This window comes from Artemia franciscana, chromosome 15 (genome assembly GCF_032884065.1).
Source record: "Artemia franciscana chromosome 15, ASM3288406v1, whole genome shotgun sequence".
NCBI lineage: Eukaryota > Metazoa > Arthropoda > Branchiopoda > Anostraca > Artemiidae > Artemia > Artemia franciscana.
This window is the reverse complement of record NC_088877.1, coordinates 40,649,442-40,664,907: the sequence shown is the minus strand read 5'-3', so window position 1 is coordinate 40,664,907 and position 15,466 is coordinate 40,649,442. Positions and strand designations below refer to the sequence as shown.

The following is a 15,466-nucleotide window of genomic DNA, read 5'->3' as shown; positions in this document are numbered from 1 at the left end:
ATTAAAGTTTTTTTTCTCACAAGACATACTTATGTTTACTGGAAAAAGCATTGCCAAAAGTCTTTATATATGATCTGTTTAAACTTTTTGCAGAAAACAAACAAATTCAGAACACTTGTTCAAAATAAATCCAATATAAAAACCCCTCTTCTTGTGCTCCTGATTTTTTAATTTAGCTAACCTTCATAAGTTTGCAGTGTCAACTCTTTGGAGACTGTCTTCAGTTCAGGAATTTATTATATTCTATAGTTCACTGGTGTGGCCTTTTTCCAATCCTGTTAGAGATATACCAGAAGATCTCTCCACCACATAGGTTAGAATTCCCAGGAAACTACATTTTCAGGTCATTGTTTCCCCTTGTTCATTTAAGATGGGAACTAGGCCTTAATTATTTTGTATACAGAGGCTCATGGCCATGTGTAAGTTTTGTTGTTGTTATAATGTATTTTAAAAAGCTTTTAGATTTTTACCATTGAACATGCTAAGATAAGGATTAGACTAAATTATCTATTCATTTCTTTGTGTGAGATATGGCTGTTGAAAATTTGATCTAGCACAGATTCACATGAAGTATTTCCCGGGAATGACTATCTTCATCCATAGTACAAAATTTGAAAAAGATATTCATATTATATATATTTTAATAAAAAATGGCTGATATACCAGAATAGGTCTGTACTCTCCTGAAGAGGTTCAAGTAAGGACTTTAGAAAGTAACCTCAATTTTGTCTTAATGTTTGGTAAAATTCTTCTATCAATCTGTAAAATATCTACTTTGGATAAAAGAATAAATTTGGCCTGGGATGGATGATAGATTATCTATCAACAAGTGAAAAACACTATTTTTATACATGTCGAAAAATTCTGACAGTCCTATGTCAGCTGTGCCTCTCACCGAGACTATCTGTCTTGGCTTTATTCCAATTAGCCATGACTCAAGTTTTTCATCACAGTCCACCAGGTTGTTTTAATTCAAAACCAACAATGATAACAATTATGTTATCCTTTTTGATGTTGATTTTATTTGGATTTTTTTTTAGCTAGTCAAAGACGAATTTGCTGTGGGTATTGACAAAGGATGGAGCTGCAGTCAGTTTGAAGATGAAGGAGAACATTTTCATCATGGCAATGAAAAAGTACGCAATTGTTTTCTTTTATTACTTTTTAGTTATTTTTAAAGCCCATGATTGATCATAGTGGTAGTTCTTTTTCGATCTTTAGATAAGCAAAAATAATAGGTAGGATTACTTTAAATGTTTATCTTGTTTGTAAAAAAAAATTATTCTACTTTCCAAAAAAGTAAAAATTACATTTTATATTTACAAAATATTTATTTAGTGAAAAGGTATTTAGTTGTAGCTGCAAATAATCAAGATTGCTGAAGTACCCTTTTCAAGTGGGTTTTTCCAGTAGTTAAATCCCATAAGCCATGAACAATCTTAGTTGCCCACTTGTCTGCAAGTCCTGTGGACATAAAAAGTTTTTGAATACTGTTTTGGTCTCTAATACCCTTCAAATGGCACACAGAATTAATAGACTATCTGAGTTAACCTTAATAGATTTTAAATCTGCCTCAGTTCTAACATAAGGTGATAGACTATCATGAAAAAAGGAAAGTAATCTTTATTATACAACTCTGAAAAAGTTGTGTCTACCTTGCCTCTTAAGGCGACTATTTGTCTTGGCTTTACTCAAATTAGACTCACTTTGTCCCTGATCTTGATCACTTTGACCAAATTTTTCACTACCAAGCATTACTTTTGACCAATTTATTACCTACACTACCCACAGCCTAGTAGGGAACAAACTACAAATCATGACAACCTAAAATTTATAAACGCTTTTTAAAAGAAAACTGGCAAGTTAGAAAAAAAATGCCATTTTTGCTGGTTCATGAATGGCAACTATCATCTAAATAAGTCTTAATAGTAAAATGTTGTTTGAAAACAAATTTAAAGGAAATTCAAACAGTAGCCTGAAAGCCTCTAAACATGTAATTGGATTAAATCAGAAAAAAGACACCATAGGAATTTTAATGGCTAAAAACTCACAAACTCGGGGATTGAACAACAAGGAATATCACTTTTTGGCATGGGTAGCGTTGATGCGGGCTCTTTTGCATCTTTTTATTTTTCTTCATCATTACTGATGGGGCACTAGAACACCATAGAGGACTATTTAAGGAGTCATTGGAAAGAAAATTGCTATGTCTGGGTCCCCTTGTAATTACCAAAACATTATGCTTAAAATAAAACCAAATTTTTGACCAAAAAATTGCATCTTCGTATAAAAGAAAATTGATGACATCATAATCACTGGTTACAACCATAAATGACATTGCAGTGGAACTATATGATGACACTTGTTGCAACTGGGGTTTGTTATCTAGTATTTCTAGCCAATCTAGTTAAAGAATTTTTCCTGTGATATATAATCACAGTATTAGTAAAATCACAGTATAATCATAGGTTGTATCATAGTAGTGGCTCATGGTTCATAGTGACCCAAAATTTAATTAATGTAGTTACAAAAAACTGGCAAATGAGGACAAAATCCCCATTTCTAGCTGATTCTTGAATAGTGATCAAACAGTTCGTGGTAACGAACTGTAGTAAGAAGCGATCCGGCTCAATAGTAACCAAAACTCTAAAAAATTGAATTTTGATATCAATAGCTACATCAAAAGAATCGCATTTTAATGCTGATTTTAAATATATAAGTTTCATCAAGTTTAGTCTTAGCCATCAAAAGTTACGAGCCTGAGAAAATTTGCCTTATTTAGGAAAATAGGGAGAAACACCCCCTAAAAGTCGTAGGATCTTAACGAAAATGACACCATCAGATTCAGCGTATCAGAGAACCCTACTGTAGAAGTTTCAAGCTCCTATCTACAAAAATGTGGAATTTTGCATTTTTTGCCAGAAGACAAATCACGGGTGCGTGTTTATTTGTTTGTGGTTTTTTTTTTTTTTTTCAGGGGTCATCGTATCGACCAAGTGGTCCTAGAATGTCGCAAGAGGGTTCATTCTAACGGAAATGAGAAGTTCTAGTGCCCTTTTTAAGTGACCAAAAAAATTGGAGGGCATCTAGGCCCCCTCCCACGCTCATTTTTCTGCCAAAGCCAACGGAACAAAATTTTGAGATAGCCATTTTGTTTAGCATAGTCGAAAATCATAATAACTATGTTTTTGGGGATGACTTACTCCCCCACAGTCCCTGGGGGAGGGGTTGCAAGTTACAAACTTCTACCAGTGTTTACATATAATAATGGTTATTGGGAAGTGTACAGACGTTTTCAGGGGGATTTTTTGGTTTTGGGGGTAGGGTTGAGGGAGGGGGCTATGTGGGAGGATCTTTCCTTGGAGAAATATGCCATGGGGGAAAAAAATTCAATGAAAAGGTCGCAGGACGAATCTGGTCACGTTAGAAAAAAACGTCAAATTAAGAGCTTAATATACAATGCTGGGTGTTCGGAGCCTCTCTATTATGGAGTATAATTTGAAAATAACACAACTATACGAGCGATAAAACATATATACCACAGCCATAACTCAACTAACGAAAGAACTGCTAAGAGATAACACAACTATAAAGCGAAAACAGGTGAAAACTAACGGGAAAATGAACGAACTAAGAGGTGGAAGGGGCCCAGAGAAAAATATAATCCTTTTTCAATTTTGAGCCTAACTTCCGCAAAGGAGTAATAATGTCAGAAGCCCCGAAATACCGAATTATTTTCTTTTCAAACAGTTCGTGGTAAGGAACTGTAGTAAGGGGTGACCCGGCTCAATAGTAAATGAAACTCTAAAAAACGGAATTTTGATGCTAAAAGATACATGAAAAGAGTCGAATTTTTACGCTGATTCTAAATATATAAGTTTCAATTAATTTAAACTTTGTCATCAAAAGTTACGAGCCTGAGAAAATTTGCCCTATTTTGGAAAAAAGGGGGAAACATCCCCTAAAAGTCATAGAATCTTAACGAAAATCACACTATCGCATTTGGTATATCAGAGACCTCTATAGCAAAAATTTCAAGCTCCTATCTAAAAAATGCGGAATTTTGTATTTTTTGCCAGAAGACAAATCACAGGTGCGTGTTTATTTGTTTGTTTGTTTTTTTTTTGTTTTTTTTTTCCAGGGGTCATCTTATCGACCAAGTGGTCCTAGAATGTCGCGAGAGGGCTCATTCTAACGGAAATGAAAAGTTCTAGTGCCCTTTTTAAGTGACCAAAAAATTGGAGGGCAAATAGGCCCCCTCCCATGCTCATTTTTTTTCAAAAGTCAACAGATTAAAATTTTAAGATAGCCATTTTGTTCAGCATAGTCGAAAACCATAATAACTATGTCTTTGGGAATGACTTACTCCCCCACAATCCCTGAGGGAGGGGCTGCAAGTTACAAACTTTGACCAGTGTTTACATATAGTAATGGTTATTGGGAAATGTACAGACGTTTTCATGGGGATTTTTTGGTTTGGGGGGTGGGGTTGATGGGAGAGGGCTTTGTGGGAGGATCTTTCCTTTGAGGAATATGTCATGGGGGAAGAAAATTCAATGAAAAGGGCGCAGGATTTTCTAGCATTACTATAAAAAAAAACAATGAAGAAAAAAACATGAAAACGTTTTTTCAAATGAAAGTAAGGAATAGCATTGAAATTTAAAACGAACAGAGATTATTACGCATATGAGGGGTTCTAAAAATACTTTAGCATAAAGAGCGAGGTATTTAGGAGGAGATAAATACCTCGCTCTTTATGCTAAAATATTTTTAGTGATTTCAACTATTTATTCTACGGCCTTTTTGATTCAGGGGTCATTCTTAAAGAATTGGGACAAAACTTACGATTTAGTGTAAAGAGCGAGGTATTAACGAGGGTACAAACCCCCTCGTACACATAATAAAAATATAAGAATATAAAAGTTTGTTACGTAAGTTAATTCTTAAGTTACGTATATTTTTTACTAATAAAAACGTTCGTTGAATATTAAAAGTTCTAGTAGCCTTTTTAAGTAACCGAAAAATTGGAGGGCAGCTAGGCCTCCTTCCCCACCCCTTATTTCTCAAAATCGTCTGATCAAAACTAAGAGAAAGCCATTTAGCCAAAAAAAAAAAAATAATATACTAATTTCATTTCAATAATTTATGTGCGGAGAGCCAAAATCAAACATGATCAGACATTCAGAAATTAAATAAAAAAAACTAGTTTTTTTAACTGAAAGTAAGGAGCGACATTAAAACTTAAAACGAACAGAAATTACTCCGTATATGAAATGGGTTGTCCCCTCCGCAGTTCCACGCTCTTTACGCTAAAGTTTTTAATTGTTTTAAAAAGTAGAATTGTGGCAAAGAGTCAAACTTTAGCGTAAAGAGCGAGGGACTGCGGAGGGGACAACCCATTTCATATACGGAGTAATTTCTGTTCGTTTTAAGTTTTAATGTCGCTCCTTACTTTCAGTTAAAAAAACTAGTTTTTTTTATTTAATTAGTATCTAAATCCGTCTGAATAGCAAAATGTTATTTTGAGAACAAATTTAAGGGTATACTGAAAAATAGCCGGAAACTTCTAAAAATGTACCTATAAGAGAGATTCTCATCATTTTCCTCCCTCGTTAGCTGGTCTTGCCTCAAAAAAGTTAAATCGTTATGCTTGAACATGTATATTAGAATCTTGAATGGGTTTGACTTCAGATTGACTCAGGGATAGCTCAAAGGACCACGGCCAGGGGGAGGGTGAGATCTCATCATTTAAACTACCCCTAGGTCAACTTATACAAAATGTGAAATTTCATTATAATTAGGCTTCTATGACTTATATTTATGTACAAAGACAAAGAAGAAGCTAAAACGGAATACATCATGCTTAACTACGGACAGCTATGTTTGTATTTGCCTGTTCTTCAAAGTGGACCACTGGAAAATCTTGTTTAAGTCAATGACATAAGCCGGTGAGGCTTTTTTTTCATATGCCAACAACAGAAGGAATCGAGGCAGTTTTCAGAAAATTCTTAACAAACTTAAGCCTGCTCAATGTTCCTTCGGCAGCAAAAACTGCAACAGTTGCGGTTTCAGCCAATTTTCAAATGTGATTGGCTTGCTTAAGCTGGTGTTGCCGGCAGTTTCCTTCACGTATGACTTCTCTGAAGCAAGTAGCGCCGTGGCAAAACTGAAACAGAGCTTCAAACTCTACTTGAAAAGCACTAGAATCTGGAGTTTTTTCTTGGTTTGGGAAAACTGTTTTTACTCGCTCAATATCTGCAACTGAAACCCTTTTTTTAAAGGAGCTCTAAAGTTATGATCAAAATGGCTGAAAATTGACAAGGTAAGCTCTGAGATTATCTCCCATCATTGTTGTCAACCTTTCAAGTAGGATTCTAAAATGTTGTCTGTAGAACTGAAAACCTTGAGATCTCGACTTGACTCTGAGCTTGGCTGTCAAAATGAGATGGTTGAAGTCGCCAACGATGATGTCAGACGAAATCTTCCTCTGGATCGTCTTCTCTCGTTCTAGAAAAGATTTGCACTGTCAATGAAATTTTTCATTTCATTTTCCGATATTCTTTCGAAAAGTTTCTTCATAGCTTCAATTATCTTGGTTGCGTCATTGAGATTTATCTTCTCTTCTTCAATTTTTTCTGTTGCCATCCTGAACTTGTACGTGATCTTTTTTTTCATAAATATGGGCCAAGCGATTGGCCTAAATTCGAAGCTTAGATTCCTTTCCAGAAGGCCGCTAGCTTGTGCCTTCGTCTTCACATCGATGCTCTTTATCTATTTTATTTCGCAAATGGCTGAGACTATTGCTTCAAACTAAGTAACTAATGCTTGTATTGTTCTAGCCCTTGTAGTTTACTGAGTCCGTGATAAGTTACGGAGATTAAGACTGTTTTCAATCAAAGAGAGTTTCCCTTTAAGAGTGACAAGATGCTTAGTAGATGAAGAGAGGAACACGTATATTTCGTCTAGGATGTTGAAAAGCTCAACCATCCAAAAAGATGAATAGCCACTATGCTGTGTAACAGTATTGAGTCTTTGGGCTTGTCAGGGAATATAGGGCACATGGCGATCAAGAAGTCCCGATATTTCATGCTTGGCTCCATTAAATTGACCAGACAGCACTTGCATAGTCATAAGACTGTAAACCTAGTTTAACCAGGGGAATTCCTCTCCTTGACAATGTTCTTCTTATGCTTTCTGCCATACCCTGTCCGGTTTCGTCATTACTCTTGCGAACATGTAATATTCTCTTTCTATGTGTCCCTTTTGTGCTGGTATTGCGGAGAAAGACTGGAGGCTAGCCAAGCTTTCTTTGTCTGGTTAAAATCACCAGCAATTATAAAAGCAAGACTGCTATCCCGGCTTCTAGGGTATCAACCGTTGTTTGGAGGTAGAAAACTAGGTCGCGCCTGTTTTGTGCGCTTTCAGGGTAATATAAAGATGCTGTTATCACACATGAAAAATGACGAGAAAAGCCCGCGATTTTGCACATTATCCATATAAGCTCATGATCTGGATTTGTGAGTTCAGGTGGGAGTTTACACGAAAGGTCTTTCCTCACATAGATTCCTACACTGCCGCCGAGCCTCGGATATTCCGAGTACTTAGAAATGAGTTGTATCCAGCAATCCGTCCTTTAGCCTCATTAATGTTTTTCTCTTTTTTGTCATTGGTTTTACGACAAATAAAACTTTTAGCTCAAGGTTATTCATCAAAAAGTTCGTGGTAATGAACTGCAAGTAAGGAGTAAACAAGGCAAATAATTTTAAGCGGGTTGCTACTCCTAGTCTTATTATTGTGAATGTTTTAATTCTTTTTGTTTGGTATGCAAGGTGTTGGCGCTAACTGTTTTTATACAAGTGAAAACTGTATATTCATTTTTCTCTCAACTTACGACGGCAAGTCTATAGACAATCTGACTATTCTTATTTTTATTAATATTTACAATATTAATATTGATAATGGTTTTTAATAACATTCTTATTGAAATTAGTTAACATGCTTATTGAATAAGATTATTTTAATAAGCTAATCTTAATCGAATAAGAATTTAGATAAGCTAACAAGAATTTTAATTTTGCTTAAAGTGTGTACAAATAATAAGTGATAAGAATTTGAATAAATTCAAGATTAATTTAGCAAGCTAACAGGCCTGTTCAAATCTATGTGGAAGTGTATTTTGCTCTTCAACTTTAAATTCTAAGTGTGTTCTTTTACTCTACTTATCGTAAAGTGAAATTTTGTGTATACTGGGCTCCTTAAAGCATTTTTTACCAAAAGAATGGGAATAAATAGCTGCAAAAGCACGCATATTTACGCATTCTCTATTCGATACCCCTCTCCCCTTTCTGTATATGAATGAATAAGTATATCTGATTAAATCTACATTACCTGCTTGATAAACCACTTCTGGGGTGAAAGGGAAACTTCTTTTAGTTCTTCTAGGGATGCATTTGCCTCTTCCATTTCTATGTTATAACCTTGTAGTTATAGGGATGTGCTTTTCGTTTTTTTTCTTTTATTTAATAATAACAATTAAATTGACATCAATAATAACATAATTGACATTACTAAAAGATGTGTGATTATGTGTTTAAAACTCAAGTTTATTCCAAATCTAAAACTTTGTCCCTATTTTTGTATGTAATCTTTCTTCTTCTTTTTAAGTTCATTGGGAATAGGATCTTGGAAAGGACAGAGAGAATGCCCAACGCAAGCTTAAATTTTTCAGGTTGGTCTTTCATCGTTTAATTAAAGAGTAAAGGAAAGCAATATGCACTGTTTGTTCTTTTCCTTTTAAATATATTTATTTATATATATATAGATTTTGAATAGAATTTAAAAAATAAGAGTTACAACTTTTGCTTAAACCCAAATAAATTATTTGGTCTCTTGATTAGAATAAAAAAAAAACTTAATGACTTTTGCTTAAGCCCAATAAATTCTTTTATGTAACCTAATCTTTTAATTAAACAGATTTCACTTAAAACGATTTTTTACTTAACCTTCTCACACGGTACCCAAAAAAAAACTGAGGGTTTCCAGAAGAATCAATATAACAATATTATTCATATTTTTGATAATAATTTAGTGCACAATGTGGCCTAAGGCGGTTACGTTAAGCATTTATGGTTTATAAATTACAATAGTTAATAATTATAATAATAATATGCACTATGCGTCCTAAAAGGGATATTCTTTGTTTGAAAAAAAAAAATCATAACCATGTACTAATTTAGTGTCACTCAATAATAGATAGTCTGCTTTTTCAAATTTTGACACGTTTAATGGTTAAGGTGTTTTATAAAAGTTTTTCAAAGACAAATTAAAGAGCCTTATGGAATTTGTGAAGAGTGGAAATAATGTCTGATAATAATACACATTTAAAACGAATATAAAGTGGTTAGTGAATAAATAGACCCCAGATCGACCGAAAATGAAAATTAATAGTTCCACAAAACACAAAAGATAACAGATACTGCTATGATCAAAAAATAATAACGAACAGGAATTATGTGTAATGACAAGCAAAGTTAAAAATAAACACTCATTAACTTCCAAAGTGTCTCAAATTTGTTTTTTGATCAGTTTAATCAATGACCTCTATTTCATACCTTCTTAACTTTTATTTTATTGCTATCCACTTTCCTTAAATTCCTCTTATTTTCATATGGTATATCACTCAAATAATTCTAGTAGAAGTCCCTCGTTTCTGTTAAATGTTAAATACATTCATGAATATTCTTAGCTTTATTTTGTCTGTCTTCCCAAAGACTAAGGCCAGGGGTTGTCCTCGGGCTTCGAAAGTCTGAGGTCAGGTGTTGGAGTCCTGGTGTCGGTGGTTATTTGCTTTGGAATGGGGGTTAATTGTGCGACTCTGTAAGCTCAGCCAGAGTCGACCCAGCTCTAAATGGGGCGGAGGGGAATACAGGAAGCTTCGGATGATTTGCCCCAACCACGAATGGCTCTTTTAGCCAAAGGCATCAAATAAGGAGGTTCGTACCTGCGCAAGTCACACTATTGGTCAGCTTGCGAAAAAGTTTTTGTTCCCCCAAAGACACCATCAGTGACTTCACTAACTATTTCCCTAAATTTATACGTTCTGTCTCCTACTTTGCTAAATTTTTCACTCTCCAGTTTAATATTCAACCTATTCTGGAAAGTTTCTCTTGAATTCTTGTAGGGGAGTCTACCAATATCATAGCTTCCTAGAAAGCAGTTACCCATCCTAAGTTTTATCTTCAGGTTAATCCTTGGCACAACTAGAGGGTTATATTTACTTTTAACATCGATAGCAGCGCTTTTGTATACCCTAGTGTATTGTATCGATCCTGTCAGTGTTCGATTTACAGTAACATAATAAGGTTAACTGTATTACCGTCATGTCAATTCCATGGTAAATTATCGGCCATTCTAAAATCAATTACTGAATTGGTTTTAATGCCTACAACATCGCAGCAGTCTGTAACCAGGACAGTTTTCTTTACCTTCGAAAAAGTTATGTGTGCTAGGATGCCTTTCTGTCTGCTATGAGAACCGTCATTACTCTTTTCTTTTTCTAAGACAAATTTATCCATGCTAGGATACTATCTATCCTTTTTTGTACCAGCCTGGGTGGTAAAATCTTCTAATAAAATTACTATGTTTCCGCCTTTGACCCTTTTAATTTGTTTTGTCAGCTTTGGGCAAAATTCATTCGAGTCATTAGTATCTCCATTAGTTTGATTTACAAGGGTGCATACTGCTATGATTGATACCTTGAACTTTTTGGCCATAAATAATTTTGTAGTAAATAAATTGTGTATCCTCTAATGTTATGTTTCTAACCGTGGGATGTAAGTTTCTGAAATTCCTGTTAAATCCAGTTTGAAGTGTCTAAATTCGACTGTCAAAATGTCGATTTTTAATTACCTCAGTAGATCAGAATATATCTAAAGTAGATAAGAATATATCTTACGAAACTCAGCCCTTCTGTTGTCTATTAAACTAAGTTATCAAGCACAGACATACCTCTGCCGGGAGCAGGACGAGATTTAGGCCCTAGGGTGAGGCGTACTAAATTAGGGTGAGGCGAGTTCTATTCAAGGCAGTGGCTTTATGAAGTCTATTATGGAGAATAATTCGTTAAATTATGGAGAAACTAGAATCAAAAAGTTTTTATTATGAATCGTTGATGGGCTCCAAGCTGGGCAGTGGCTTCTGACCCTCAATCCTGTGTGCAAAATGCATGTTAGTCATTTATAACAACTGCTTTCAGACACTCAATGACATTTCGAAATTTTTAGATATTCAGGTTTAAAGTTAAGTCGCTACAGATCAGTGAGTGAATTGCCTCCACAAACCGAATTCTTAAAATCGTCAAGCATCATTACAAGCTAAACTCTTAGAAATAAATTCATATATATATATATATATATATATATATATATATATATATATATATATATATCAAAACCGTATGATTCGGAGTCTGTTCTAAATTTATAAAAAACATTAGTTTTAACTAAGCCAACGAGAAGTTATTAGTATGAACGTATTTGTTGAAACAAATTTGTTGAGAAAAGGCTGAAAGATCTGGCTTAGTTTCGCCACATATTTTAGTTGTCTTTAGAATCAAGGAAGTATTTTTTGGTTGTTTTTTTTAGCAGTTGACCATAGAAAACTACATGTTTAATTTGCTAATCCAATAAATCCAATTCATGTCTAATTTTTTTTTCAATTTTTTTACTGTTAATTTTTAAGTCTCATTTTAAAGCGCCATATAATGACTGTTTTTGGTTCTTCATAATTTCTAATAGCAGAAGGGACACCTTTGTGAGAGTTTTAATGTTGTTTTCATTTATCTTTAGAGGTTGAAGAAACATTCCATGATTTTAGTGAAGATATTTCATCGCTCAAACATGAAGATGCTGCTCCGGTGAATTCTCCTGACGTATCTAAAGAGTTTAATCGTAATTTAAAGCCTTCTGAGGTTGAATTGAATATTCGTGAGAATGAAAGTGAGTTTTCTAACAGTATATTTCTCTTATTATTCAGTCCAAAACCTATTTGAATTGCCTGGAAAATGTATTAGAAAATGGTGAAGTTTTATTAAGATCCACTCTAAATCTAAGCTATATCGCGAGGATGCCATGTTGGCTATTGTCGTGGCAGATGAGTGTATTGTTTGGTCTCCAAGGGCATCACAATTAAAACATTTTTACCCTTCACTCCATCTTAAGTCTATTCATTCATTAATACGGCTATTTTCTACTATCATTTTTATAGTTACTATTAAATGCTGTATCGTAGAGTGAAGAATGTGAAAAATTATCCTTTTTACTCTGAAAGCAAAACAAAACACTTGACCGCCCGTTTTACGTGTATCTATTGAGTCAGGTTTTTCAATAATCATTGGGAATGTACAACTTTTTTTTATGGAACAGATATAAAACAGTATGAACATGTCGAAATCAAGTAAGAACAGTGATGTTTTTCAAATCAGAAGTACTTTTTGAGAATTTGCCAATAGTCAACTAAATGGGTAAATACAACAGAATAAGATAGCCTAATTGGTCTTTTAAGAATTAATATAAAAATATTTTTTCCACAAAACGAGTTTTCAAAGGGAAGTAAAGAGCTACACTAAGCCAAAACTGAGCAGGAGTGAAGTCAATAACCTTCCAAGCGTAAAACTACCACAAATCACTGTCAATAAATAAATAAAACTCAAAATGAACTGAATTTACAATAAATAACCTAGTCAAACTTAGTCAAGCGAACAAAACCTAGTCAAGCGAGCAAAAAATATTATGAGTATGACTGACAACCCCCAGACCTTAATTTGCACTTTACTAAACAAAAAAGAAAACGAAACAAAAATCGGTTTTGAGTTTATTTATTTATCGTGCTTTTTGGTAGTTTCACGCTTGGAATGTTATTTGACTTTATTTCTGCTCATTTTTGGTTTAACTGAGCTTTTTACCTTTCTTAGAAAAACTTATTTTGTGGAAGAGTTTTTTAAATTAATGTGTTCTTTTTCAATTGACATTTTCTTTCATGGTAAAAAACAATATTTTATATATTTTCGGTTTTCTTTTATATAAGAATCAATAGTTTGGCTTGATATTTGTATGTCAGAGAAACTCTTTCAGCAATTTTTAATCCTGACGAAAATATTATGTTCAATTTAAGTTTTTACATCTGAAGTTGACCATAAAAATTTAAACTTAATATCATTAACAAAAAATTATATGTATGCTCTTTAAAAACCTGGATACTCTTACACTCTTTTGACTTATTTAAATTGTAAGAGTAAAAGTAGTAATAGTAGTAGCCCCGAAAGTTTCAACTTAATATCCCTAATCGTTCTCGATATATTGCTCAGGTTTCATATTGGTAGCTATGGACACAGTTACTTTTGAATTAGTTTTAAAGTTACATTTAGTTTTGAAACATATTAGGTCAATTGCATAACTGGGGGGGGGGGGGGTTGACATACCCAGTATCCATAGAGACACACTTGCTTGACTATTCTATCATGCTGAACAAAACGGATGCCTCAAAATTTTGACGGAATATGTTTAGAAAACGAATGGCCTTAGTATTAGGGCTGCTTGCCCTCCAATCTCTTTTAATCTTAAAAAGGGTACTAGAGCTTCTAATCTTGAACCAAATTAGCTCCTTTAAAAGCTTCAAAATTTCTAGCTATTATAGAGGGGCGCTGCCTGTGATATTGCCTATATGGGCCTTTTAAAAATCTGGATGCATATAGTTTTTACTTTTATTTGAAACTCCCCGTAAACGTTACCTAAAAGTTTCACCTTAATACCCTTAGCGTCTTTAGTTATTGTAACTGTAGTGTTGGTATTAATAGTATACACATTGTGCCTTCTGGCTTGTTCAAAAGCCACCACAACATAATTTTAAAGGTCTAACTTAATAATGTAAGTTGTTCTTTAGGTTTTGCTTTGTCTCCTTTCTGAAAATCTACATGCTCATAGTTCGTTTTGATTTACTTTAACATCAGCCTAATTCTTCCTTAAAAGTTTCACCTTAATACTTGTAGCATGGGTACTAGTAATAGTTGTATTAGTAGCAGTGAGTGCATAGCTCCTTTGGTTTTTATGGCATTTGGTATTTACCAAGTGACATATAGCAACCACAAATTCTGTCGGTCTGTCTGTCTATCTGTCGGTCCTGGTTTTGCTAGTTTAAGCAATTCCAGATAAGCTAGGACGATGAAATCTGGCAGACGTATCAGGGAAGAGACAAGATTAAATTAGAAATAGTCGTTTCCCCGATTCGACCATCTGGGAGAGGGAGTGAGGGACGGTTAATTCGGAAAAACTAGAAAAAATTAGGTATTTTTAACTTACGTACGGGTAATCGGATCTTAATGAAATTTGATATTTAAAAGGATATCATCTGTCAGAGCTTTTATTTTTATCCGATGGCGTTGGGGGAGTTGGAGGGGGAAACCTAAAATCTTAGTAAACGCTTAGAGTGGAGGGATCGGGATGAAACTTCGTGGGAAAAATAAGCGTAAATCCTAGATATGTGATTGACATAACCGGAACGGATCCAATCTCATTGGGGGAGTTGGGGGGGGATTATTTCTGAAAATTTAGAAAAAATCAGTTATTTTTAACTTACGAAGGAGTAACCAGATCTTACTGAAATTCCATATTTAGAAGGTCCTCGTAACTCAGATCTCTTATCTTAAATCTCGACAGGATCTAGTGTAATTGGGGGGAGTTGGGGGGTGGCGGAAATCTTGGAAAACGCTTAGAGTGGAGAGGTCAGGATGAAACTTGGTGTAAAGAATAAGCACAAGTCCAAGATACGTGACTGACACAACCGAACCGGATCCGCTCTATTTGGGGGAGGGGGTAATTCAGAAAAATTAGAAAAAATAAGGCATTTGTAACTTACGAACAAGTGATCAGATCTTAAAAAAATTGATATTCTGAAGGATCTTGTGCTTCAGAGCTCTTATTTTAAATCCTGACCAGATCCGGGTACATAGGGGGTTGGAGGGGAAATAGAAATCTTGGAAAACACTTAGAGTGGAGAGATCAGGGTGAAACTTGATGGGAAGAATAAGCAAAAGGTCTCGATACATGATTGGCATAATCGGAACGGATTCGCTCTCTTTGGGGGAGTTGGGGATTGCGAGTGTTTTGGCGATTTCGTTGCTTCTGGACGTGATAGGATGATGAAAATTGGTAGGCGTGTCAGGGACCTGCACAAATCGACTTGATAACAGTCGTTTCCCCGATTCGACCATTTTGGAGGGGGGCTGGAGGGAGAGGAAAAATTTAAAAAAAAAGTATTTTTAACTTATGATTGGGTGATTGGATCTTAGTGAATTTTGATTTTTAGGAGGACTTCGTTTCTCAGAACTCTTATTTTAAATTCTAACCATATCTGGTGATATTGGGGGAGTTGGAGGGGGAAACGGGAAATATTGGAAAACGCTTAGAGTGGA

At 34.6% G+C, this 15,466-nt stretch overlaps 1 protein-coding gene across 1 annotated transcript in view; it reads left to right on the top strand.

Annotated features, from left to right (window-relative positions):
* The window catches only part of LOC136036476 (zinc finger protein 665-like), a 34,455-nt gene that overhangs the window by 7,323 nt on the left and 11,666 nt on the right, over window positions 1-15,466 (top strand). The window contains exons 3-5 of the mRNA XM_065718736.1: window positions 1,041-1,136; window positions 8,665-8,728; window positions 11,847-11,996. Coding sequence (XP_065574808.1) covers window positions 1,041-1,136; window positions 8,665-8,728; window positions 11,847-11,996 — 310 coding nt within the window. The remainder of the gene's footprint in view (window positions 1-1,040; window positions 1,137-8,664; window positions 8,729-11,846; window positions 11,997-15,466) is intronic.